Source organism: Pagrus major, chromosome 21, assembly GCF_040436345.1.
Source record: "Pagrus major chromosome 21, Pma_NU_1.0".
NCBI classification, from domain to species: Eukaryota; Metazoa; Chordata; class Actinopteri; order Spariformes; family Sparidae; genus Pagrus; species Pagrus major.
Genome location: NC_133235.1, coordinates 8388393 through 8415944, shown reverse-complemented (window position 1 = coordinate 8415944; position 27552 = coordinate 8388393). Strand labels below are relative to the sequence as shown.

At 42.5% G+C, this 27552-nt stretch overlaps 1 protein-coding gene across 2 annotated transcripts in view; it reads right to left on the bottom strand.

Annotated features, from left to right (window-relative positions):
* Positions 1-24700, bottom strand: part of rnf220a (ring finger protein 220a) — a 154944-nt gene extending 130244 nt beyond the window's left edge. Inside the window, exon 1 of one of the 2 annotated variants that reach the window (XM_073491140.1) lies at positions 23965-24700. In XM_073491140.1, coding sequence (XP_073347241.1) covers positions 23965-24619 — 655 coding nt within the window. In that variant the 5' untranslated portion in view covers positions 24620-24700. The remainder of the gene's footprint in view (positions 1-23964) is intronic. The other variant, XM_073491139.1, reaches the window with a different exon arrangement.
* Between the last annotated feature and the right edge of the window lie 2852 nt (positions 24701-27552).

The window sequence follows — 27552 nt, the reverse complement described above, 5'->3', positions numbered from 1 at the left end:
ATTTTAGCCCATTAAATTTGACAGAACATCACAATTGTTTCAGTTTCTCTGTTTTTGGATTAAAAGTGTTGTTTAAAGCAGTTAAAGAATTTAGAAATAACAAGTTTTTAGAAATCTGAAAATACTCCCTCACATAATTATAGATTCTCCCTCCAGAATTGATGAATATGCAAGTATTTTTATTTACAAACCAGCCTTAAGTGTCAGACTCTGCAAAATTTTTAAAAAAATCTGATTTCAACCTTAAACCTTAAAATAGATATGAATGGCTGCCTATGTGGACTGTTCGACACAGAAGGAGAAAAAGATGTGGAACATAAAAACATTCAGCGGGATCATGTCCTGGCACTTGTAAGACAGGTTTCCCAGTCCGGGTAGAAAGAAGAAAAATGTTTATTCTGTAGCTCTCTAATCATTTAGGGGGTTAGGGATTCATCTGTAACAACCAAATATGGGCTTTCTTCCCGCTGGAAGACTAATGGCTTTAGTATTAATGAAAGTCTTTCTTTCCCAGGATGAGAAATTAATCAAAGATAGAGAGGGAGAAGGAAGATATTAAAAGTTTAACTGGGGCTAAGTAATTAATTATCCTCTCAGAAAGCATTTGACAAAGATAAAGTCTTCCAAATTAAGATTTGTTTCTGCTTATACACTGTCCGGACGGGTACATCACAAAATGTATGATGTGTGGAATAAAGATAGAAGGAGGAAAGATAGAAAAGAGAAGAATGGCAAGAAGGGCGGAAGGATGGTAGAGAGAGAATAAAAACAAAGGTAAAGGGTGAGAATGAAGGACAAAGTTTGGAAAAGAAGAATGAAGGATGGCGGGAAGCAACAGAAAGGAAAGGAAACTGGAAGTATGGGTACAAAATTAAACAAGAAAAGAAAATGGTGGGAGATAACAAGACACAGGAGATAAAACAAGGAAGAAATAAAGAAAAGTAGAAAGAGATCAGGCAGAGAAGTAGAAGGATGGAGATAGCGGAGGAGGGAGGAAGATCCTCTCCTCATCACCTTCCTCTCCTCTCCCTGCTGACGCCCTCCTTCCTCCATCCTCTCCCCCTCACTCGCTCATTCTCCCCTCACTGTTAAATTATTCAGGGCCACTTCTGCAGCATGCTTGATTAAGTTTTCATTTCTGCAAATTACCATTCGGAAACGCGCCACGCTACTGAATCACATAACCACTACAAGCTACAAGACTGTTTACCTGCTGTTAGGGAGAGAGAGAGGAAGATATGCAAAGAGAAACAAAGGCAGCATAAATGATTGCGTTATACCTTAATCATTTCTTTGTATTGTTGTGATCTTTATGTATTGTAAACCGCTTTGTCAACACTGTTAATTCTTCCACAGTCATGCCAGTAAAGCATCCTTCGATTGAATTGCAAATTACGAGCTGAAAAAGGGAAAACAGAAACGGAGAGAAAAAGATAAATAGATGTAAAGAGAGTGTGAGGTAGAGGCTGCTGTTCTAGTCTCTAATCTACTGTACATACATAGTGATGAACTCTGATTGCGCAAGCAGTCAATAGGTCCCATTAAGAAGAACAATGAGAAGGAGACTAAACATTTCGCACCAAGTTAAACCCCTATTAGTGTGAATGCATTGTAGTCACTTTTCAACCGTTCACTGTCCAGCACCAGAGAGCTTCACTGCAACTGAGAGGAATGTCTTTACCCCACTGATTGAGATTCAGCCTGTTTGCACAAGTGGATTTGTAATGGCAGATTACACTTCTCTAGATTAGGATCAGAATTTAAAGCTGAACTAATATTTTCTTTTCAGTTAAAAATGTACAGTCCTCAGAATAAAATGTTGGCGTTTCGCACGTTTCTGCAAACTAGGATCGTGTTCAGATTAGGTGAAAGCGTGAAACCACTGGATATTTTTTACTGAGATGTTGCAACATTTTCTAGCTGTGTTAGTGGCGACAAAACTAAATATTTTTCATGTGATGTCGAGGAAATTTGCAGCTGTAAACTGGATATTTTAAATGAGATGTCAGGACAATTTCTGGCCGTGTGGAGCCGAACCTGGTAAGATAAAACATGATCATTTACTAAACCTAAGGAAATGTAAATCTATCTGTAGATTGCAGACCTGTGTTAAAATGGAGAGAACTAAAATGTGAAATGTTATTTATTCATATAGATTGAGCACAAGCTTTCCTTCAAAGAATACACAAGGTGGTCTTAATACAGTCCGAGGTGCGAGCAATTGTCTCCTTGAACCACGGCTTCTGCCTGGCGTCCTGCATGCCTAACAGCCCATCATGACTATGATCAGCAGCTGGAGGGGATCCTCCGGGTATGACGTAAGTGGCAGTTAGGGAAATGACGGTGGTTAGAATGAACAACATGCATATTTAGGCCATGGAGAGGCAGCGGGGGGGTGTGGGCATGATTTGTGTATTCATGTACGTGCAGGTGTAACTGGACGGTAGGAGATACACGCACGTTGTCGTTTCTGGGTATATGCTATGATTAGAGAAGGGCGAGATACCAGTAGGGGTGAGGACCATGGCTGTGCGTAATGCATATGTTCACGTGTGTGTTGTCAGTATGCAAGAATGCCTGTGCTGTGTGTGTGTAACATAGTAGTCTCTGAGGCCCTCTAAGGCAGCAGGTATCCAGCTCTTGTGAATCAACCTAATAAATTCCCCAGAAAACCTGCACCAGACCCCTATGGAAATTACACTGGAATTATTAGTGAACACACAAACAAATAGGAGCGCACACACACACAAACACACACACACACACACACACACACTTTTCTTATGCCTCATTACCGCTAATATTGCTTCACATAGGTAGATTTACGATTGGGCATGTGTACAGACAGCTAATCAGCAACAGACCACAAAAGGCCCCTCTGTGGCTACAAGATAAAGATAAGCATCAGACCATACACACACACACACACACACATGCACACACACCTGTAGCTAGCAGATAAGCGCTGGCCTTTCATGGTAGAAACAACAGGTTCTGATTTACTACTTTGGATAACTGCAGCAAAATGCCTACTGATTATACTTCCCTCCCTGTGTGTGTGAGTGTGTGTGTGAGAGAGAGAGAGAGAGAGAGAGTGGTAGGCAGTTGATTTGTGTGGTCTCTCTGATGAAAGCAATCTGTCACTGGGTGGCTACACTCGTGTCAGCCGGTATCATGTACTGCTGCATCTGTGCGCATTGTGAGTGCGGTGTGTAAAGGTTGCGTTGTAGATTTACGGTCGTTTCCCATGGCGAAACGCACAACACGGTTCCTCCTGTAGCGACTGACAATGGACGGTGGATTAACGGTCCGCCTTCAGCCTTCCACCCGTCTCTTCCTCTCCCTCCCTCCGTCTTTCTCTTGCCTCACTGTGTCTGTCTGCTTGTTAAAATCTGGCTCCTAATTAGCGTTTGTGGAGCCTGGTGATATACTATCTGCTATCTTTCTTACAAATGCTGAAGAAAAGGAGACATTTATTTTATTGGTCTTTGGTCTTTCTCTTTTCTTGTCAGTGTCGCCTGGACAGTGTCTGATTCCTTATCTGCTCCGCTCCCTCTCTCACTGTCCTTTGTTCTCCATTTAGCACTTTTGTTCTTTTTCTTTCTGCTTCATTGTCGCTTTGTCAAATTAGGCTGCATTCAGACCACCATTAACACTGTTTCAGAAAAATGTAGCGTCCTCATTCATACTCAGACTTCTTTTGCTTTGATGCTGCAGGGATCCCATGGCAGAGGACAACAACAAAGAATGGAGCGTCATCCAACAACATCTTTATTTTGACTTAGCTCAGCTTTTGTAATGTCATCCAGCAAAAGTTAAAAAAAAAAGAAAAAAAGAAAAGAACTTAAAAAGATAGAGTACTTCAGTGCAGATGCTGTAGGTGTCCTGAACCTGAACCCAACTAGCGCTGGATGTGCATGGTATTACATCAAATTATAATTTAAAGTAAGAAATTATAACTTTCTGGAAAAAGACAGTTGAATTGTTGAATCTCATCCTCAGATCGTCTGAGACTTTGGGTCCGGTCCGCCAAGCTGCAGGAAATGTACTGTGTTGCTTTCCAGCACAAGCAAGTGCTTTATGGCACAAAACAGGGAGGATTCTTCCAGTGTAAACAAGAGCTTTCTGGCACTAGCAGACGGTGGAAGAAGTGATTTGTCACAAAAATTACTGGTCACATAAGAATGTCTTAATAACAATAAGTCCTTGAGTTCTGTTCAATATTTATCTATCACCGGGGGCAACAAGAGAGGAAGACGGGCAAGTTGTGTATTTGTTTACATCACACTCAAACAAACTGTGGGTAGAGTGGATTTATTGCATTATGCTGTTATAATAAAGATGACTAAAGAAGACGCGAAAGTACCTATAAGTTGTTTTTTTTTTAATTGATCACAAACAGGGTCTGTCAGTTATAAGAATTACAAGAAAACACCAAGACTGTCTCAGTCAATAGAAGAAAAAAGAGAAGACAATAGAACAAGTCTCCATTCACTGAAATCCAGGCTCCCTAAAGTTTTATTAGCCACCTTTCCATCCATTACAGCTCACGAGATTTAGATTTTTTTTACTTGTGTTGCGTTAATAATACAACTGACACACATAATCATATATTTTGTTAAAGGAAATTGTTACACACAGCAGCTTTAATCGTTGCTTTTCACTCTCTTGTTGTTTTTTTATCTGCATCTCTCTCCCTCTCCTCTCTCTGTCTCCCCTTCTGTCTCTCTCTCAGCGCTGAGGCCATAGATCTCTCTAACAGGCACTATCTGCAGCCCTAAGCCCTAATGAGGCATCATAAGGCGAACAGTTTGCAGCAGCGCCGCGCTCCTCTTTTATTTGCCAAACCATATCTCTTCCTCTTCCCCCTCCCGGCTGCCCTCTCCTCGTCTCTCAATTGCTCTATCAGTCTGCCCTGCTCACCATATCTCTCCCTCTCTGTCTCGTTCCTCCCCTCCTTCTCTCCATCTCCTCCTTTTCTCTCGCCCTCTCTCTCTCTCTCTCTCTTGCGCTTCCCGCCATTGTGTTTTATCTCTCTTCTCGTTCACCCGTTGAGCTCCCCTCTCCCTGTCGTGGTGGCTTGAATCATATCTGGCCGTCTACATATGCTAAAGCCTGTGTAATTACAGCAGCTCTTAAATAAAGACACGCTCCTAAAGCTGTCGGCTGGAATCACAGCCAAACAAGGCAGGAGGGACCTCCCAGCAGCAACAAAGCTGTCATAGATAGCTATGGATTTATCACTGCCAAGGATAAGGGGAGAGGGAAGGAGTGAAAAAGATATATTTCACATATTGTCTGAGACATAGCGGAGGGTAAAGCCACCTACTCTAAAGTTTAATCATGTTTTCATTGGGGGGGTAATGTGAAAAAATGAAATGAGATGGGTGGACAAAGAAAAAACTTGATACAAGTGGGGATAGGGCAGGCAGACAATCAGTGTGAGAGAATGTCGTGGAGAAGGATGGAAATGCTGGTTTATATGTAGGTTTAACCCAAGTCAGCATTTTTATTTCTAACATTAGAATCCTTTTAACAGGTGAATAATCCATGACGCTTCAGTGTGGGTCAAATGATGCTTTGAGAAACCGTTTATATGACAAAGTGATGACAGTCAGGCTGAAACTATGGTGAGATATATTTTGTGCAAATTTGTCGATTCAGAATCATAAACTTAAAGGAAATCTTGTTAGTTGTATTAATTGAAACATTATGAAATTATGTAATTTGGATCAGAACCATATATTGTGGCTGAAATAAAGTTTTAAGAGACACAGCAAAGTTAATACACACTAGAAATATTTGGTTTCTATTTGCAGTGCTAGTTAGTGAACCACTGTTGCTGGAGCTAGGGGCTAACACATTAGCAATCCACGAACATGCTAGCACTTGACACTATTTTTTATTTTCTCTGTACTGGGCCTTGCTACTTCCCTTCACTTTGTATGATGATTGAACATAATTCTGTCCAATAAAGAGTTGTATTAAAGAGGGAAAGAAGCTCTCTGAGCTAACGAACTGGCTCAATCACTAACCGAATCATAAGTTCGGACAGTTTATTCAAAAAGACTTATCTGTACTTTTAACTTCTGTCTCGTAACAATCTAAAAAGCATTGAACTAAAACTTAACTGAAACTTAAATAAAAATTAACACTATAACACAGCAAATAAGCTACAATAGCATCCTCCATTGGGGCCTATGGCTCTCCAATTCTGTGATTTCATGGGTCAAGGTAAAAAAAAGTTCAACTCCTGGCTTAGTACTGGCATGGATTTATTTTGCCCCTACAAGCTAATCCAAGCTTGAAGTGAATTCATTTCACTGCAAAGTTTCACTATTTTAAATACTGATGTGACAGGACCATTAGAACTTCAAATGCCATTTCATTCTCAGTTTTCAGACGTCACAAAACTTGATCTGCCTCTAATGTTCTATATAAAACAAGACAAGTAAAAACTTTTTAAATGTAGTTCCCTGTGAGGATATCAAGAAAGAGCTGAGAGAAGTCTGTATAACCAAATGAGCATCAGAACAACATATTGTGATAAAATACTGCTCATGTGACACCAGTACTTGGTGAAAACACTGCATGCATTATCAGTCTTGAACCCTTGTGACAGCTCTTTAAAACAACACAATGTCAGAAAATCTCCATTCCGTAAAACAATTTCCCTCCTGCCAAACAAAGACGTCTATTCAAGCCTAACATGTGTCTGCCGTGCCTCGGTCATAAAGTCCTCCTGTCTGTCAAAATGTAACAGCTAAAGTCAATATTATCCATGCATCCCTGCTTTCAGGGATGAATTTCAAGTGCTTGGCTTCTGTATATCATGGGTCTGTCCTTGAACCTGGACTGACTACGACTAAATGAGAGATCCATGTGATGGGCTTTTCCCACAATTTCCTCAACTGTCCAAGTATTTTATCTCATTTGGACTGCAGGGATCCCGACCATTCCCTCTTCACTTCCTCTTTTTATTTCATTTCTTTTGGTAGCCTTGGTGTGTTGTCCATTTTGTCCTTATTTAACCTTTCTTCTTCTTTTTTTAGAGACTCATCATCATCGTCATCATCCCATCTGTGCTCATGTTTTCCTCGCCCTCCTCAATTTTGTCCTGGACTCCTCCACCTAGTCTAACTCTCCTTTGCACATCTTTGTCTTCTCTCATCTTCCTCCATCTCTTCATCCTCCCACTCTCTCTCCTCCTCTTGCTCCTCCATTTCTCCCTCTCTCTTTCTGTCTCGACTTCTGTAATTCATCAGTGCGAGCAGCAGTACAGATTGATCAGCCTCTAAAGGCAGTGCTGTGTGTGCTGCTGATGTAGCAGTAACCTCCGCTGAATAGTGAACAGTGTTTGTGTGTGTGTGTGTGTGTGTGTGTGTGTGTGTGTGTGTGTGTGTGTGTGTGTGTGTGTGTGTGTGTGTGTGTCCACCACCGGGAGAAAGTGGAGGGGACATTTTTTTAAAATGTATTAATCGTCGCGGTAACAGGGGATGAGAGTGGTTGAGACAGGCCCATCTTTTGAGAGAGAGACCATATGTGACACGTACACACACATGCCTACACACACACACACACAAACACAAACACGTAGCCGCATTCTAATAACCCGAGGGTTCAGCCCTAGTGCTTTACACCCTTGTATCAGCCAACACACACACACATACTGACACCTAAGATACAATCCTCACCACACACATGCACACAAACACACACACAAACACACACCACCTATGGGGAAATACAAGGCAATTTATCACTAATCACTAGACTCCCTAACTTTGTATTCATCTGGATTTCCTATGATTAATAGCTTTCCGCAGCAAACTTTATCTCTCTGAAAACTGCGTTTGAGTGCGTGCCTGTGTTTGGAAGTAAGCAGACATAAACCAGTGTTTAATTGTTTGGGGAGAGAATGTTGGATTAGCCACAAGATTACTCCTTCAATTGCATCTTTCTCTGTCTTTTCCTCACTCCACCTCTTTCTCTTTTACTCTTTTGTATTTTGAACTCCATCCGGCAGGATATGGGACGCAGGAGGGGGCGTAAAGGAAGGAGAGGAAGAAAGGAAGGAGATATTAAAGGAGGTCTTTAATGCTTTTCAATTCCTTTCTTTCTCTTATATCCATTTATCTCTCTTTCTTTTGCTTCCTGAGTCTAGTTGACGAGTTATACATAAGCATGCATCATGATGATTGTACAGAATCCTGCAGAAGTAAAGGAAAGAGCCATAAAAAATGCCATAATAATGTAACTGGCTGTTGTGAAAGCAGCTTCAATCAATCCTGCCATACACAAAACAAAATATTTCAACCTCTGATCAATTTTTAAAGAAGCATTTCCTCCTCTCTCAGCTTGAAGCTCAAAGGGTATTTGGAGGAATCTTGAGGAATACTAACAAGGTCAGGTCAGTGTTGCATTACAGTTATTTTGCACAAAACCCAGCCGTTGAATGATTGCTTAAAGTTGCTGGAATCATTAAAAATATTTTATTAACTCGTTCCATTTTGGTTTTTGATGCTCGTGTGTGGTCGAGCTTTCTGCAAGACTAGAGAGGAAGAGATGGAGGAGGAGGAGGAGGTGGAGCGGAGGGAAGAGGAGATGAGAGGAGGAGGAGGCCAGAGAGGGAGGAAGGGATGAGGGCGACAGAGGAGAGGAAGCAGAGGAGCTGGCGAGTGGAGGAGAGGTGACAAGGCTTCGGGGACAGACAGAGGCATGAATAATTTATCAACACTTCTGATGGACAGATTAGGGGAAAAAATGAAGAGAGACGAAGCGAGAGAGAGAGAAAGAGAGGAACGGAGGGCGGGAGGGGGGAGGAAGTGAGATTGAAAGCAGAGGAAGGGGAGGAATAAAATGACAAACAGAAAGAGAAGAAGAAAGCAAGTGAAGGGTGGAGGGGCCACACACTGGAGCTCTTTGATCCTAACAAACCCCTCTCACCCTGACACCACCATGCCATCTGTGGCCCGCACTGTGTGTGTGTGTGCCTATATGTGTGTGTATGTGAGAGACAGAGACAGAGGAGACAGTGACAAAGGAACAAGGAGATAGAGGGAAACAGATACAGGCGAGGTGTGTATATTGTGTCTTTATGATCTGAATGTGCATAAATTCAAACCCGTGCTTCTCACATGGTGTCACCGACAAACTGCAAGAGAGTTTGTGCCGAGCAGAAGTGCTTTATTCAACATTAGATTCAGGGGTGATGAAGACAGTATCATGCCTCTTTGGTAGTTGTATTCTATATGCTGCAATCATAATGTGATGGCATTTAGTGAGAATGTAAAAGAGACAAAGTCAAATAAGAAATCCAGTAAATTAGGGAGGAAATCATTCTTATAACTGATTTAAATCATTGCACTATTCATGTTATATAACAGATCAGTTTTCAGTCCGTAGTTTTAGCTTTGAATTGCTGAATCAAATCAACATGATCGACACCCCATAATGCCATCTGGTAGAGGTTTCTCTGCCACAGCCCAAATTTCACATTACATCTCACATCATTACATGTATTGTGCACAGCGCTGGCAGTCGTGCACCATTTAAGTGAGGCTTCCGGCTATTACGATGCTCGGTTTAGGTAATAAAAATGAATAGCAATTTGGTGTCATGCACCTTTAAAGCTACAGTATTCTGAATATATCCTTGGTTAATTTGTCAACCCTCTGGTCAAATGCCACAATTAGCATTCTGACCACTTATTGATGTGTGTGTGTGTGTGTGTGTGTGTGTGTGTGTGTGTGTGTGTGTGTGTGTGTGTGAAAGGGGGTGATGGATGCCTAATGCCAGACATCAGCCAGCTCAGTGTGTAATGTGTATATTGAGGGGGTATTGTGAATGCAGTGACGACAGGACAGGGATGGTTAAGGGGCCCTCAGGTACTACAATGCATTAACTACACAGATCACATGTACACACACACACATCTTCTGGTCTTACATCTGTCTTGGTGTAAAGCCAATCAAATAGGTCTCCCACTCACGCACACATCAAACACGATCATTCACTGAAGTCCGTCAGCCGATCTCATCTCTTTCCACCTGCTTTGACTTTCACATGTTCTTTTTGTCCTCTCTCATTTTCTCTTCCTGTTACTCCTCCCGGTGCACCTGCCTTTCATTACTGCAGCCAGCACTTTTCAGCTTATACCACTGACCGTGTCCATGTGTGTGCTGGCAGGAGCGGGGTCAGCATGCTGTCGACATTACACCACGGCCTTGTAGACAACAACCCCATCATGTAGGAGACTTTAACTCCCAACCCACACTCTCCTCAGACACACACACACATTAACTGCCGTGACCGGTTGCCCCCGGCGACCAGCTATTACCAGAGACCTCGTGCCGTGCGTCCGTGCCAGGTCGCAAGACATGAGACCCAACAGTTAGCAGACATACGAACACACATGCATGCAACGAGTCTTCCTGACATTGATGCAAAGTCAATGCTTTTCTTTTCTGCACGGGTTAAATCCAACTTTTACGTATTGGTTGGATTGTTTAAAGGTGCACTGATCAATATTTTTATGTGAACGATGCATTAAATTACTTTGTGTGATGTGACAGGTGTTGCTTGTACTGATGAACGCACAAAGAATCATCAACCCTGGCAGTTTCTCACAGCTCAACTGGGCTCTTTTGTGTCATTTAGCTAATTGTTTTGGTTTTCCAGGCACCGACTTTGTTTTTTTGGTTCACTCTCATAGCTTTTCTCAGCATGTCCAAACACAGCAGGCAGTTATTTGTAGTGAAAAGTGTTTATAAACCCACAGTACACTCCATGTCCAGTACCAAACAGCAGACTAACAAAGTGAGCAACTAGCTTGTCAACAAAGTGCAGCATTAAGCAGCTAATGAGCTCCAATCTATCCTTCAGAAGACCAAAACAAAAATAAAAGAGTGAATATTGTTCCATATCTTCTTGCTGTGATGAACATGTTTATGATCACGTGTATTAGTTTCCTATAAATTTGCCATTAGAGCTCACTCTCCTTTGAAAATAAAAAGTGAGTTCAGAGTGAATCTGTTCTACTTTGTTTCCTTTGCAGGGTGGCGTCGTGAAGTTTGCAGTAAGTGTTGATACCCTGTGGTTACTTCACAGTCTTTGGCTACCCACAGCAAGAAGCTTTAGTTAACACCATCTTCACTATGATTTGCGGGTTGATTTTAATCTTCCCACCACTGGCCTTTAGGTCCTGACCCAGTCTTTGCGCGACACTGCTCTGACAATTACATGAAAGTACACACAGGGTCCCTAACAGACTGCAGATCCCCGACTGGTGACGTCCCAAAGGTCATTAGGCTTCTTCCTGGAAAACAAGGCAGAGCTAACAAGTGCACAGCGAGGTTTAATATGTTGTTAGTGCTAAGACAAGAGAGAAGCTGAAAGCCCGTCTCTGTGGCTGGCTTAGTTTGTGTTTTCTTGCCCACTGACTTTATTTTTTTTTTTTTCTTCCAGAACCAAAACTGAGTATGTAACAGACAGGAAACAGAGCAAGACAGATAAACCCCCACCAAAGAACGGCAAACTGGGTCAGACTGTGTTTTAAGATCTGTGGCTTTTACTTGTTGAAATAATCTCTATCTTTCACTCTAGTGTCTATGTGGAGCCACAAAGAAAGTATGAAAAACTGTTTCATTGATTACACAATCAAAAATGTTTTAACTTATTCAACAACGCTGCAGGAACAAGGCTCTGTGCTTATAAAGGAAGCAAGGAGGAAAGATCAGACTGTGTTAAGCACTTGTACACTGCGCATACACACACCCTTGCACGCACGCACACACACACACCCTCCCCTGTTGGGTGTAGAGGAGAATCAATATGTCTTTGAATGAGGGTCAGAAGGGTTGTCTGCCCAGGGAGAGCTGACAGATTTGCTCTCTTTTGCTCTGCTAAGCCCCTGCCTGCTTCTAAAACCTCCTGACACACACACACACACACACACACACACACACACACACACACACACACACACACACACACACATACAGATGGAGACACGCACAAACATATAGATGAAGTAACACACACACAAAGAGATGGAAGGAGACACACACACACATAAAGATGTGACGCTTCTCCAGGAGGGCAGAATTCCGAGCATTTTGCCGCAGGGATGTGATATTAGACGTTCCACATCGAAATGAACCCTGCTGCGTACCCTGCTGAGTGTCTGTATGTCTGTACTGCATATGTGTGTGTGTGTGAGAGAGAGAAAGGGGCGGTGGAAGCCAGGTTTGGACAACAGAATACAAGCCTCGGAAAGTGTCATAACTCAGGGTGGGACGCACACAAACACTAATAAGAAAGAGTGCAATGGATGAGGATCAGAACAGACAACCCAAACTGACACATTCACACACATACACACCACAAGGGCAAGATTAGCCCCCTGCTCTTTTACTTCTCATCAAAGCAAACTACTACTACAGTTTTTACCCACCTGACTCCAATTTGCTTGTACAAAGACCACACAAAAAGAGACACACATCAAGCAGAGATGGGAGTAATTGATGAGGACATTTTGGCCACAAAGTGATCATTTTAAATTGTTGGACTCATTCACTTCTGAAACTGGACAGAACAAAAGGGGAACAAAAGATAGAGATTGACTCAACAGTCAGAAGAATGGAGCACAGTGCACGTGAGGATTCAAAAGGTAATTCATGAAAAACACAAAGCAACAAAACAGGGAAAATTAAGTCAGTCTGACCTAAAGAACAGAAGTGAACACCCTCTTTCCCTGTAACATCTTGTCAATAACTTTAAGCCATGCACTTCTCTGAACTTTAGTTCTAAGTTGACATTGCATAAATATTAATAGTTATTCAACATCTTATTGCTTAAAATGTCGTTTTGCTTCCTGATTTGGTAAATATTCAGTGCTTTCGAAAAGCAGGTATTTAGAATTTTGTATGTCCAGAAGAAACAGTCAAACCTTTTTAAACCTTCCCAGGCTGCAAAACAGTTTGTCCTTTAATAAAACATAATTTATTTTTTTAAACTGCCAAAAAGGGATTTTTGTCCAGACAATCAAACATGAATCAATCCAGAATGTAAATTGTCAGTGTTAACTGCTTTTATTGTCAGACAGGTGTAAAGTGGGCTGTGAGGTCTGACAGCACAAAAACACCACAGGGTTAAGTATATAATGATGTTAAATGCTTTATATTCCTACTCTGGATAATTCAAAATGACATCTAATGGATGTGATTACTGAGCTGATCAAAGGACCTTAAGCCATTTGAAATGGATCCTATGATATGGATTACACGAAGTGAGCAATGGTGAGAGATAATGTGATAAAAAAAGAATATTCATCTTAACAAACTGTGTACATCCAGAGAAATATCTTCCCCTCCTCTTCACTTCTGTACATTATTTTATGCTGCTGTGTCCTCATCCTGTCACTGATGATCAGATCAGACGTGTGGATCGGAGCAGCTGTATGAATGTGTCTGCTTTGGAAAATGTTTGCGTGTGTGTGCGCCTGTGTGTGTACGGCTGTGTGTGCGCGTCCTGTGTGGTTAACATACTATAGCAGCAATTAGTAATCACTCATGGAGCTAATGACATCAATCAATGAGCTTTTAAAACCAGCCATTTGATAATTACAACCATCAATGGTCACCCATGGATTCATTACAGAAGCATGCTCTCTCACTCTCTCTCTCTTGCACTGTCTCACTACGTGCATGTTAGCTATTTCAATATTCAATCATTATTTTTACTTCAGCACCTCAAATATCTGTCCTCCGTGTTATGAAGTATTTACATCTTTGTGTTTTTACTCCCTTTTGGTAAGTTAAAATGTCCAAATACTCTTTCTTTAATGATCAAATTTAAAAAGAAAGGGACAAATCAAGATAGCAAATGCTTGGTAAGCAACCATTTGTGTTTAAGGTGAGAAGAGAAGGGCAGAGCTCACTTTAATACTACATAGTAGTAACATGGTATAACGAGCAAAATGTGAAAGGCGGAAACATAGACATCAAAGGACAAAGAGGGGGGATGGAAGAAGAGACAATTAGACAAAAGGCTGAAACAAATCTGCTAATAGAATCAGCCACTAATATGTTATTCTGTCTTTTACTTTGATCCACTTCTCAATTTTACTGTCAGATTTTAGAGCTGAACAACACGTGAGGTTACTTTCCCTTACGTCAGTTCAGGAAGTGGCTGCAGTGGCTGACAATAGTCTTTATTTTATCACATTTCCTTTTCATTTCCTTTACCTCAAACTAATGGAAACATACAAATTTTTATGTTTCTGTAATATCAAATTTCAGTCTTCTTTAGTTCAGTTCCAATATGCTGTAACATCCCAATTACAGTATATGGACACTTGCAGTTTTTTGGGGTTTTAATTATGAAGTGCATTTGTTGTTTTGACTTCTAATTGAAGTATGAATGACAACCAACAATAGCTGATACTGAAGAACAGTTTTAAAAAATACTACTAGCACTGACATGTTACTATTAGACAGTACATGTCTGCAAAACTGAACTGAACTGAAGCTGTTACGTCCAATATCACAGTTTTTTGTGACCTTGACCCTAAAATCAGTTTCACTCAATGAATATGAAGTGTCCGGGTGGTCAGCTGCCAACTGCAGGATCTGAATATGAGCTAACCCGCTCATCATATAGAAACACGAATGTGCGTACCTCCAGTAATGTGTGTGTGTGTGTGTTTGTGTATGCGCATTTGTGTGTGCGTGTAGCACGGAAGCACAATTACCAGGCAGGCGCGAATCGATAGGTGCCTGCTGACAGATGGATTAGCACGGTAAACAGATGATACACACACCGCTAAATTATTCATCTGCTGAACAGTGGGCTGGGTTTCCACACACACCCGGCGGGTGGCGGGGGAGAAGAGGAGAGGGAGGCAGGGGGGAGGAGAGGAGGGAGAGGAGTGTGAACAAGGAGGATGAGGATGAATAAGTTTCACTAAAGTGATTTTTTCTTCATTTGGAAATTCACTGAAACGGTGTGAGCTACAACAAAGGTCATCACCTGAACTCAAACTCAGTTTTTATGAGTGTGTTTGTGTGTGTGTGTGTGTGTGCCTCGGCTCTGCTCAGAGTCAACCACAAGGGGAAAAAACACCCATGGACACACAGACTATGTCGCTCTAATGCCTTTGAGATATGCAGAGGCACCACAGGGTCAATGTGAAGTGTCTTCCGAGGCGTTTGAGATACCGAACACACACACACGTGCGCAAACACCGACACACTCATCCTTTCTTTATCCGCGTCTTTTTCTGAAGTGCGGGCAAATCCGTGATCGTCGACTGTTTATGCCTTTAACAAAGCCTGCCGCGTGAATGCAATTTCACACGCATACAAACACACACTAGAGGTGTGGGAGGATATCGTGGATAAACTGAAGCATGCCTTAGGAAAGACATGCACCGTTACGTTTGGAGCAGGGAACTTTTTCATAGAGGGGACATCCCCATAAAAATCAATGTTCTCCGAAGGCCTTCAGAACACTTCAGATGGCTGCCATGATAATGTTAGCATTAGCAGCTGTAGAATTTATGAAATGTGGATAAAAAATAAAATAAGGTGATAAAACAGCCTTATTATACACAGACCTCACTGAGACCTTTAAGTCTTTGCTACCAGAGTGCACTCCAGTATTGAATAGTGTAGATTCTGGTGCATGCAAATCATATGAGCATGCACACACACATTCACACACACTCACACACACTCAGGCATGCATATAAAACACCCATTATTGATTTGTTTCACCTTTCTGACGGACTTTAGAGGCCTTTGTTGCAGCAGATGCTAAGCTCTGTTCCTCTGGGATGCCCTGCAACTTTTAGTACAAGGGAGGAAGAAACCTAATGTGATGATACATGTTTTTATGTGAACTGCAACTTTCAGCTTCAGGGAAAGAATAGTTCACTGTCTAATAATGATAATAAATAACGCAAAAAAAATCCCTCTTCCTTATTTAAAGATGTGTTTCACTTCCAAAAAATCCACAGGTGCAAGTGGTTTAGTTGCTCTCGTCAGGTATAAAAAAAAAGGTGTGTGTGTGTGTGTGTGTGTGTGTGTGTGTGTGTGTGTGTGTGTGTGTGAGTAAAGGGCCGGTCCAGCTTTGTGAAGCGACAGTGCGTTAAGAACAGCTAACGATCTCGAACCCATAACCCCCTCCTCTCCTGCACACACACACAAACTGTTCGTTCGCATCATGGCCGCCATCAGCAGGAACCAATCAGATTTGATGAATAATTCAATATTAAAGAGGGTGTGACCAAGACGGGAGGAGGTGTGCCAAGTAAGTGGGCTTTTTTGGAAACGGGCCGGCTGTTTGTGTGTGTGTCTGTGCGTGTGTGTCTGTGCGTGTGTGTGAAAGTGAGAGAAGCAAGGGGGGAGGCCTGTCACACTAGACTGCATCCACAAACTGGCTGCAGATTAGATTACTGAGGAGAGGAGAGAGGGGGGTGAGGAGGAGAGAAGGAGATGAGGACAGAAAGGAGGGAGGGGGGGGGGGGGGGGAGGAAAAGGATGGAGGAAAAGGAAGACTAGAGATAAAGAGAGGAGGAAGAGATGAGAAGAGAAACAGGTGAGAGAGAAGAATCTTTTAACACATCTGCATTAGGAGGTGTCTCATGACAAATAAACACATCTCTGCTTGTGCCAGACTTGCAGGTACAGCATGTAGCATTATACAGAGTACACATGCTGTGTAGCTCTTTCAGATGAAATGGGATTTTTTGGTAAAGTTAAACCATGACTTAGAGGATTAGAATTGTTTTTCTCTTCTCATCACTCAAACTCAGTTTTGTGCAGAAAAAAATGTATAGTTTCATCTTTCCTGAAAATCCCACAAGTGCAACAAAATCTAAAACACAGTGAGGTGCAGGCGTAAGTTCAGGGCTGTGGCATGCTTTAACCTTCTGTGTCAGCTTGTGTGTGAGCTTGTGTGTGTGTGTGTGTACACATATTAAAAGCTAAATGTGTGTTGTGTTGCCAGGTGTGCTGCAGTTCTATGAGGCTCAGTGGAGTTTTAACGCAGGGTTTTTATTGGCCAAAGCTGACATCACCAGGGGAACAAAGTGGAATTCCGGAACTTGGGACGTTACGGACCTGGTCCTGTGTGTGTGTGTTTGAGAGAGACAGTGTGTAATTTTCACTTCAAAGCGACCTGTTTCAAGATTTCCCTGACTGACATCCTGTCCTCAGAGTGCTCTACCTGATTTTTAAATGCTTCCACCGTTTCCAGAAAATTCCTGAATCAAGTAAAACAGCAGTGGGGTTAGTAGTGGGGAATTCTCTCACCATATTAACAGGTGTTTGCTCATTTGGAGAAAAAAAGAGTCTTATTTTAAGAGTGAAAATAAGATGAAATGACTTTTGAGACTGGAGAATATTTTGCAGGGCGCCACAGAGGGAATCCTCTCATCTCATCCGCTCTCCTTCATTTGCCTTCCAGCAGCTCCAGTGGCTCATTTGTGTAACTTACCCCTCTGCACACACACACAACTACACACACACAAACACACAGTGATCTGTGTCCAAATGGAGTGGCTGGGCCGACAAAAGGCTCGACAGGAAGCGACTAATCCTTGATCTGCGCAGCGTCGCAACAATGACCGCAAGACGACTCACACCAAGTGACACACACACACACACACAACTGCACAAGCACTATAATGCACACACACACACACATAGACAATTGCTGCTCGCTTCCAGTTGCCACCCAGTGAGAGAGAGAAAGGGGAGGGGAAAGGGACGACTTGAAAGAGAGATAGAAAGAAACTTTTCCAAGAGTCAAATTAGTATTTCATGAAAAAAATAAATGTTTGGAAGACTAGAAGACAAAACTTTTAGTCAAAATAACAATAAAACAAAGCTATCATTATCTGATGCATGAAGGCTGGTATTGACAGGGAAACAGACACACACTCCTCACCCTGGGGGAGCTGCCAGAAGGGCAGAAGGGCACACACTTGGGGGTAAACAAAGCCACCACAAGGAGGACAGTCCTCGATGTGTGTGTGTGGGTGAGTGTGTGTGTGGCACACAGTGGAGACTGACAGGGAGGCAACATGAGAGGGACAAGCCTTTTAACATCTGGCTAAGCACTGACAGGAAGAGACACACACACACACACACACACACAGACACACACACACGGGCAGGCAGGCAGGCAGGCGAGTCCCAGTCCTAATTATTAGAACACTCTTACTTAACTTAACCCTGCCACTAGACCGTGACAGGCAGAGATGGAAGGGGGGAGAGGGGGGAGAGGGGGGAGGGAGAGGTGGAGGAGGGCAGATTTTGTGAGGACAAGGAGAAGGATGAGCGTTTCTGTCTCCTTGGTGGATTTTTTAACTCCTCACATGCCATGACAGAGGGAAATAGGGGGACGGAGAAGATGGTAAGTGAAAATGACTACATTTTAAAAAACTGACATTAACATTCAAAGACTGCAGAATCTGAATACATCACAACCCCACCCACATAATTTGATTGACAGGTGGTCTGTGGGAACAGTAGCGCAGAAATACCACAGTAATTCCTGCTTAAAACCAAAAATTGAAACCAAATCAAAAACAAAATCTGATTGTTATCCATCAACATCAGTATCACTATCATCCATCTTCCCGTTGTGAGAACTTTTTCTTTTTTCCTCAGTTTGTTTTTCTTCACTGTGGCTTTTTTTGTTTTAGCTACAACAATTTGTTCTACTCATCCCCAGAAAGAAACAACACACGTGACTTTTGCTCTGTGGAAGAGATGAAGATAAACACAGAAAGGAGGCAACTCTTCAAAAAAGAAGAGAAGAAAGGCGAAGAGGAGGATGAAGAAGAGGCCTCTCGCTGTGTGTTTTAACAGCTGTGTGTGATGCACTCTGCTAAATGTTACAACTGTTACATGTTGATGGGAATATGAGAAATAGGGAGTAGTTTCCAGGCAGTTCTCAGCTCTAATTTCTTGGATTGGATTCTTGTTTTTAACAAGACAACATTAGTTCAGGTGAACATTCTGTCAGTGCATTAAAGTCATTTGATGTGAGAGTGTAAATGAGTGTAAATGCTCCACAAATTCAGCAGTATCTACCTGTCTGTGGTGTGCTGCCTTAAAAAATCCTCTGCTTTAAATTCAGTCAGGCAGATGGGATCTGCATTTCAGCTCAACATCTCACCATCCTCCCTCTCTCCAGCCTGCTTTTTTTCTTATTTTACTTTTATCCTTTCTTTTATCTCATCCGCCCCATTTCCTCCCTCATACTATCCTTCCACTCACTCTCGAAAAGAATGTGTTTTCTTTCTATCCCCGCCAGAGATTTCTGTCTTTTTTCAGTTGTACATGTGTCCTCTTGTTGCCTTTTTTCAGTCTTCTTTTCCGGTCTATTTTAAGTGTAGAAAATGGCCATTGACAAACGAAAACGAGAGAGAAGAGGAGAGAAAGGAGAACGATGAAGCTGGGTGAGGCATTCAGGGTCAGGTTCAGTGTAAATCTCTCAGCCTTGTAAATGTGGAGAGCGGAGAGAATGTAAATAAACAGACTACAGCTGTCACACACTCATATGGAGAGATGCACATACACACACGCACGAGAAGGAGGGAGGGAGTGAAAGAAGGATGGAGAGATGGTGGGAGAGAACAAAAGGGAAGAGCCGGAGGAAAACAAAGATGAGGGAACGTGCTGGAACCTTCACATTGACACGTCGTGCGAAAACATCAAATCCCCTCCGCAAACAAACAAGTGCACTGCGAAGGCGGATTGTTTCATTTGTCAACACTCCCATTAATTCCAATCACACATCCCATAATTCCACTCTCTCCTTTACTGTACATGCACAAAAACCCTGCTCTGCTTCCTATCCCTTCATTCTTGTGCTAAAATCCAACAATGTGAATACAGTGAATGGTAATAGCTTTTACAATAATATGACATGCATAGTCCTCTTAAGGCATGATGGGGCCTTTATGTGCAGGTTTAGCAGCTGACAGGTTAGCGGGTTTAGTTAACAGCCAACGTGCCTGCCAGTGCAGTGGGGGGATTTGGGAAGGCTTAGCATAGAGTAGGCCACTGTTGCTTGGAGTGGTATGCAGCAGGCTTGGCAGAATTGCATGCAGGGAAGTTAAAGCTGTAGGGTTTTTCAAGTTGTGTTGACATAATTTTTTATTCAGTGTGTAGCCAAGAAGAAAGGATCAACTTCACACCTGGGATTAAGTAGCATGACTGATGATTGGATTGTAATAGGATAGTACTGAAACATAAATTCAAGATGTAAACGGGTGAGGACAGATGCAAAAGTAGTGTTTTCTTTAAACAAAACAGCATTTCTGATGCATGACTGGTGTTCTTGGATATACTCCTGGAGGCCTGGATATACTCAAAACTGGACCTGCCCAGAATCTCAATATTGGGCGATTGTGCAAAGTTCAAGATTACATTTGATCACAACTCTTCTCCATGTTTAAATAATGTTACTTTCTGCAATATCTGTGCATGGCAACTACCATATGGTTAAGGTTGTTGAAAGTTTGTGATAGGGACAGATACACTATACATAAACTGAAAACAGCTGTCCGATGTATGAATTTGAACCACCCATCCCTGGGGGCCTTTAAGAAAATAATGGAATAAAGGAATGAGATTAAAAAAGGTAAAGTTAAGTTGTTTTTTTAGGGTTTTTTTAAATAGACATGAGTCATGTTTCCAAGTGATTAGGTTGCTTAGAAAAAGCTCTTTATGGTAAATAAAAAGGTGGACACTAATTGCTGGTCTGTGACTGGACACAAAGTCCCATACCCTGCTTTTAAGTCAGACATTCTACATCTATCACCCTACTTTCTGCCGTGTTGCATATAAGGCACAATGTTCCCTATATTGGCGGTGAACATAAATTTAGAGGTGTCGAATCATCCAATATGGACAAAATTCCAAGGGATACTTGATTAGCAAAGACGACGTGTTCACACACACGCAGCTGGCAGAGTCATGCAGTCCGAGTGGCAATAAATTTCAGCAGTACACAAAGGTTTTGTGAATGGTGTCATCAGCAAGTAAATGAGTCTATGCAGAGGTGGGAGGTATAATTTGAGCTTTGAAGAGTCAAAGATCACCTTCCACTAATATTAGCATGTGGCCTTGGTAACCAAATGGTGAAATGCAGGTGTAAATATTTCCAAAAATGTTTCATCATCACTCTATGCCTGCCACTAAGTGTTGTGCTATACAATGAGAAGTTTCAGTAAAGTTGGGATTTAAATTCATGTCAGCTTTGAACATTAAATTCTAATCATAAACTCTTATCTCTTTTAATGACAGCTATAAACTGTATTCATGTTAATAATATCAACACAGTTAAGAGACTAAGATTGAATGGCCCAAATGGATTCAAAGTCCATTAGCCCTTAAAGTTAAAACATGTAGAGGAAACATAGCAAACATCAGATATACTAGATATTGAGAATTAAACTTTTGGAAAACTTGGAAAGCTACTTTTACTTATTCATTTTCCATAATATACATTTTCAAACCCCTGCCAATACTATCTTATATTTTGTACCAGACTTTCTGGTGACAGTGTATGATCCCAAGCATTATAAACCTCTTTTCACTGTGAGATTTTCTAGAGGTATGTGTGAAGCAGCGCGAAGGCTGCTAGTTAGCTAATGTGTGTGTGAAGCAGTGAGAGCGCTGTTCTCATGGGATTGTACCAAAGTGTTGTTTGTTCTTTACGCCTCCACTGGATAGCCAAAACCAGTGAAGGAGAACCCATAATTCTTTGCTGTGAGCAGTGCCTCTGCACATCCAATTGCATTAGAAGCCTATGGTAGAGGTGGAGGCTACTTGTGCCAAGATTTAACCTGATTAGATACAGATTCAGCCGTTCCAAAAGACAGCACAGGAGCCCTGTACCCATATCCTATTCTATTTCTGGTCTCAGTCTTAGTGCTCACAAATCTGTAGTGATAACATGGCACATATGGCAATGACATACTCCACACTCAAAAGCCACCAAAAACTGAAAATGTGTGTTTTACATCAGAGACTAAAATTTGATGGCAAAGTTATCGTTCCCTTCTTTCTCTTCTCTCTTTGTTCTTGTCCCTTTCCTTCTATCACTTCTTGTGCTCTTTGATATCTTTCTCCTTCTTATTCCTCCCCAGCCAGGCAGCCACTGGGTGTCATTTTCCCAATGTCCTTCTCTCCATTCCTTCCCTCATCTCTCTCTTCCTCACCCTCTCTGTGTCTCCTGCGGTGGTCTTTTTATCGGATCAGTCTCAGGTCGTCGCCTCTGTCTCTCATGTGTTCCATCAAGGATGCACCCCTCAAACACACACACACACACACACACACACACACACACACACACACACACACACACACACACACACACATACACAGTCTCTCCTTCCACAAAAGGTGAAGGAGGAATGAAAGAAGAAATATAGAGATAAAGACAAAAAAAGAAGAGATAAATTTAAGAAAGGAGAGACCGAATGACAAAAAAAAAGAAAAAAAAAGAAGAGGAAGACTCTCTTTCGGCTAAATTATACATTATAGGCACGTCTCTGTCTGTCTCTCTCCTAATTTGTCACTGAGATCCGATGCAGCTTGTTGACATGTGTAGGAGATGTCGGTGCTCATGCTGAGAGCTGTTTGTGTGTCTGGAAGAGTGTTTGTGGATGCTTGTGTGTTTGTGCTTGGAGCTCTCACAACCCCTCTTCCACCTCCCTTTTTATTGCAGACACACACACACACAAACACAGCCTGCCAAGGTTTTGGGTATGTGGGTAAATCTTTTGGCAACAGGGCTGCCAGCGTGGAGCTATGATGAATGCTGATGGCAAAGAGCATGGCCGGTCTCTGAACCAGTCACTCACACACACACACACACACACATACACACACACAAACACTAATCAGATTCCCAGTGCGTGAGGGCCAAATGGCATCCTTCCACTGGTGAATGCTAATGTGACCAGTGGAGCTTGTGGGCTTGTGAAACAAGGATAGGGGGAGCCAGGAGAGATGATGACAAGAGAACATAGATGGGATTGTTTATTGGCGTGTGATGCTAGTGTGTAAAAATTTGCATTCTTGTACAAATTGCAGCAAGTTGTACTTTGGTTTTAATTTGTGAGCAAGAATTACATTTGGCTGTGTGTGTGTCTCTTGCTGTATAGCTTTGTGCAGGTGTCTTGTTTGCAGGTTTAATTATTACAGTTGAGCTGTAGAAGAATCCTAGATCATGGTGGTATAAGTTTTTCAGATCAAATGTGAGATGTGAGATGAGTATTGGAAGTGTGACATTGTTCAAATCCTGCACACATTGTGCTTTTAGACATGTTTTGGATACTATCGGTGCAAGTTTTTCTTATGAGCTGGAGGAAAATGTACAATGGAAAATTGTCCAAGTCGTGTGGTGTGTTCCTTCATTTTATCGCTCTAAAATATTGTACAACACATCATTTTCATATCATTACAAAAGCATATTGGCAATGATTTTTGTTTGCACTGGAAGAGACTTTCAGAACAAAATGAGGTTTGAGTGTTGTGCAAATGTATTGCTTACAGTGTCAGCACATTATGCAACAAGCTCTGATGATTTCTCTTAATATGCTGTACAAGCCAATCTTACATACAGATGGGTGACAAATATGTATGTACGAAAAAAAACAATTATTAAGGTGTTGTTCCTCTTCAAGCCTCCAGCAGTTCCAAAATGTGTTTTGTCTCCTATGGGTGTTCTACTGGGTTGAGATTAGCTAACTGTAACAATCATAGCACAAGATTCAAATCATTGTCACACCGATCAAACCATTCAGTGATCCCTTGTGCCCTGTGCTGTTTCCACTCATTTATTCATGTTTTTTCCCAATCATTTGTCACCCATCTGTATGTGTAATGTGGTTCTTGTTTCCCTGAGTGCAATGTAGAACAGCTATGAATCGCTACTTACAGCGCTCAATGCGGTCCTCAGGGCTGGAGGAAGTCTCTCGATCAGACAGGAGGCCTGACACAGCGAAGATCTTCTTCCCACTGTCCTCCACTGCTTTCAAGGCGCTGCTGGGTGAGCCTCCAGGAGGGATCTGGGAACCGGTAAAGTCGTACTCTTTCCCCTCTGCATCAGAGTACCGCAGGTGGGGGGAAGCCTCTGCATCCAGGCAGCCTTTGAGGCGCTTGGCTGGGGTGAAAGCAGACTGATACCCGCCTGGTGCCCCATCCCGATCTTCCGGAGGGGAAGCGAAAGGCCTGAAGGCGCCGACGCCGCTGTGATTCAGCATGCTGATTGGTGAGCAGTCTAGGTTAGGTGGGGCAAACTGATGATGGAGGTGGAGGAGGGATGGAGGAAAATCCCTGTTCGGGAATCCTGGTGGGACTGCACCTTGGCGGTGGTACATTGATGCAAACGTGTAAGAACCATTGTTGAATGGCAAATGGACGTCTTTCTCAACAGATACTGGGACGCCAAATGGACGTGGCTGCTGGCAGGGAATGGAGGCATCCCGAGAGGCTTCAGCAGTGGAAGCCAGGACCATGAGGGCTGGGGAGGCCAGGGGATTGGGCAGGTAGGAGGAGCTCTCCATCTTGAAGGCTGCCCTGTGGAGGTCCATGGCTGGATGGAAGAAAGAGGTCGGAAGGATTTTAGGAGGAGGAGGAGATGATTCCTCCTTAATGAGATTTGAGACAATGTCCAAGACCCTTGGAAAAGGGTCTCAGAAAAGAGCCGTTTGGAAGATAGAAGAATATTCTTGAAGAAATTAAAGAGTGTCAGCCAACATCAGTTCAGGTTAGCTTGAATTTAGTTCATTTCTCTATAGTGGAACTAAAGTGAGTTAATCTTTCCACAGCCAAATTCACCTTAGCTCAGTTCAGACCAGATCATTCCGTGCCTGGTAAGTGCCGTAGGGTATATTCAGTCTTTCACAGACTTCACAGTTTGGACTACTTTAGTCCTAATGACAAATACAATAAATGGTCAAGATGAAGTTTTTCCTCCTGCGTAATAAGCAATAAATGCCTCCCTCTTGGAGAGTTTGATGGGTGTGTTGCCGAGGCGACTGATCCGGAGAGAGTGGACATCCGTAGGTCGTCAAAGCTGGTTCCTCATCTTCAGGTGGTTGCCAAACTGGGAGGACACAAAACACAAGGATGAGTATCAAGTCATTTTCAGAGTGCTACAGTGATGTTTAGAATTCTTGCGGAGCTCATTTAGCCAATCGCAAGAAAAACAAAATGTAATGTTTAAAATATTCTAATGAAAAATGTAGTCTTTTTAGTCTCCACAAATGTCATGATGCATGAACAGCTGTCTCACCTGTTAACAACACTGCATTGTGGCCCTTTAACTGAGTTCTCCCCTAACAGACAAAATGTGATGGGTAAAGATAATTACACTTTCTTCGACATCAATTTATTAGATGATTTGTGGTAAGACGAGACCTGCCCTTTGACAGAGTTTCCCTTGAGATCCCTTGAGGCTTCTGCTGTTTTGAACAGCCCTGAAAAGATCTCATCTGTGCTGACACAGGTACTTAAAGCTCTTTTAATATCCATGATAAAAATTCAAATCCCTTTGCACACCCTTTCACATTTATCCTAGACCTCCTCATCTCTTCTTAATGATAGGTACTTTTAGAGACAAGAGGCGTGCTGCTTTCTCAATGGACAAAGATCAATGTCTTGCCCTCAATCTGTATGTAGAGGAAAGGCTGAGAGCTGAGTGGAACATTTTTAATATAGGAGACGCTGGAAGCCAAGGCTTGAAGTCAAAACCTTTGGGGACTGAGTGTTCTTAAGCGGCCACTGTTGTTGAAGCCACATATTCAGAACCTCTTGGGAAAAAGTGTCCTCAAGTTGACACTGTTGATCAAATCCTGTAAATCCCTGCCCTTTGACAAAAAGCCAAGAACTATTTCAAACCCCAAACTTCTCCCACTTCCCCCTCCCCCTTTCCTCCTGCTCTTTAAAAAACTTCTCCAAACTGTTTCCACATCACATCTTTCCATTCCAATCTCTACAGCCCTCCACGTCTCATCTCTTTCCAAATGTCCCCTCCTTGTCCTCCATCCTGCTAATCTGTCCATCTCCTCCTCCTTCTCTTCCTCTTCTCTACTAGTCATCTCCTCCTCTCATCTCCCTAGCACTATCTCTCCTCCCTCCCTCTTCCATCTCAGATCTCAGTCTAAGCCGCTTATTCCTACCATCTCCCAGGATCTTATTGGACCAGAACCACTTGTCTTAAGATAAGGACACACACACATTCACACATTTCAGCCACACACACACATCTGATAAGAGGCTATGTGGCTCAATGTTCAGCTTGACACCCGACTCGCTGGGGCGAACACACTCCACACTCTTGCAGGCTATGCTACCCTCTTCTATCTCTCTATCTAACCACTTTTAATTTGCCAATTTTTACTATCTGTCCTTCCTTTCTTTTTACATCTCTCCTGTCAATCTCTTCTCCTCCCATCCCTCCATCTCTCCCTCCCTCCCTCATCTCTCTCGCTCTCCTCTCCCTTGGGTGATTCAGATGGGTGATATCATATCAGACCTCTCCATCTGCCATCCACGAGCCAGAGGAAATCTGACTGAGTGAATAAATTAGCTGTACTTGACCTCACGACCCCACGGCATGCGTGGCAACAGACTAGAATCTTCCCTCCCGGGGATTAGATTGGAGCGTGCGATTGGCCGGTCAGAGCAACGCAGAGAGGCAGCCGATGAAACGACAAAATAACATTTCAGAGATTTTTATCCCCAAAGGGCAATTTGAAGGTGGCTGGCTTGTTAAGCATCCAATATGTTAAGATTATGAGCAGGTAAAGACGTGCTTGTCCTACATGAATGATAGTGGGATTTTGTGCATCTTTCTGGATTAAAAAGAAATCAGATCTGCTTACATGCAAATATGTGATCATACCTAATTTGACCTGATTTCATTAAATCTGATAAAATCGTATGCCATTTTGTACGGTTAAAAAGCGTCATTTTATCGTAAAAGTCACCGCTGCCATCAAAATTCAACACCAATGTAACTTGAAAAGGTCAAACATGAAGTCATGTGCACACACACATAAACACACAACAAATACAAACTCACACAGTATCAAGTAGCGGCCCGGCCGGCTCTAGACGAGCTTCAAAGCTGCGTTGACTACCAGCCAACATCAAAGGAGAAACTCCCTGGGAAATGAAAGGAGAAAATCTTTTATAGCTATCAGCTGTCCACAACACTCATTCAAATCAATTTCCAAACCTGATCTCGGCCTTGGCACGCTCCCCCGCCTCCCACACACACAAAGATGCACACACGCACACACACACACCAACAACTGCCAGGAGGAAGGAGAGAGGAGAGCAGGGCCCAGAGACAGAGAGAGATGGGGAGATGTGAGATGTTTTACATTACCGCAAATGTACAGTAGACTAGTGTGGAGTGTTGAGAACGGCTTACGCTAACACGCCTCTGGTCTGGACAGATGCCACAGAGTCACATTACATGCCTCTCTTCCTCCACCACCTCCTCTTCTCACCCTCT